This window comes from Elephantulus edwardii, unplaced genomic scaffold (genome assembly GCF_000299155.1).
Source record: "Elephantulus edwardii isolate Elephantulus edwardi_28Jun2011 unplaced genomic scaffold, EleEdw1.0 scaffold00059, whole genome shotgun sequence".
NCBI lineage: Eukaryota > Metazoa > Chordata > Mammalia > Macroscelidea > Macroscelididae > Elephantulus > Elephantulus edwardii.
The window spans coordinates 4,376,223-4,376,723 of record NW_006399809.1 but is presented as its reverse complement, the minus strand read 5'-3'; the positions used below and the strand labels follow the sequence as shown (position 1 = coordinate 4,376,723).

Below are 501 nucleotides of genomic sequence, written 5' to 3'. Positions count from 1 at the left end.
ATGCCGAGCAGCTCGGACACGGCGCTGGGGGGAGGCGGGGGGCTGAGCTGGGCCGAGAAGAAGTTGGAGGAACGCCGCAAGCGGAGGCGATTCCTGTCCCCTCAGCAGCCGCCGCTGCTGCTGCCGCTCCTTCAGCCGCAGCTCCTGCAACCGCCGCCGCCCCCGCCGCCTCTGCTCTTCCTGGCTACTCCCGGCACGGCCGCAGCCGCAGCCGCCGCCGCCGCCGCCTCCTCCTCTTGCTTCAGCCCGGGCCCCCCTCTGGAGGTCAAGCGGCTGGCCAGAGGCAAGAGGCGCGCAGGAGGGCGGCAGAAGCGGCGCCGCGGGCCCCGCGCCGGGCAGGAGGCGGAGAAGCGCCGGGTCTTCTCGCTGCCCCAGCCGCAGCAGGACGGCGGTGGCGGTGCGAGTAGCGGCGGGGGTGTAACCCCGCTGGTGGAGTACGAGGATGTGAGCTCCCAGTCCGAGCAGGGGCTGCTGCTGGGGGGCGCCAGCGCGGCGGCGGCG

General features: G+C 75.2%; 1 protein-coding gene across 1 annotated transcript in view; it reads left to right on the top strand.

Annotated features, from left to right (window-relative positions):
• The window catches only part of CDK13 (cyclin-dependent kinase 13), a 166,060-nt gene continuing 165,559 nt past the window's right edge, over nt 1-501 (top strand). Inside the window, exon 1 of the mRNA XM_006887619.1 lies at nt 1-498. Coding sequence (XP_006887681.1) covers nt 1-498 — 498 coding nt within the window. The remainder of the gene's footprint in view (nt 499-501) is intronic.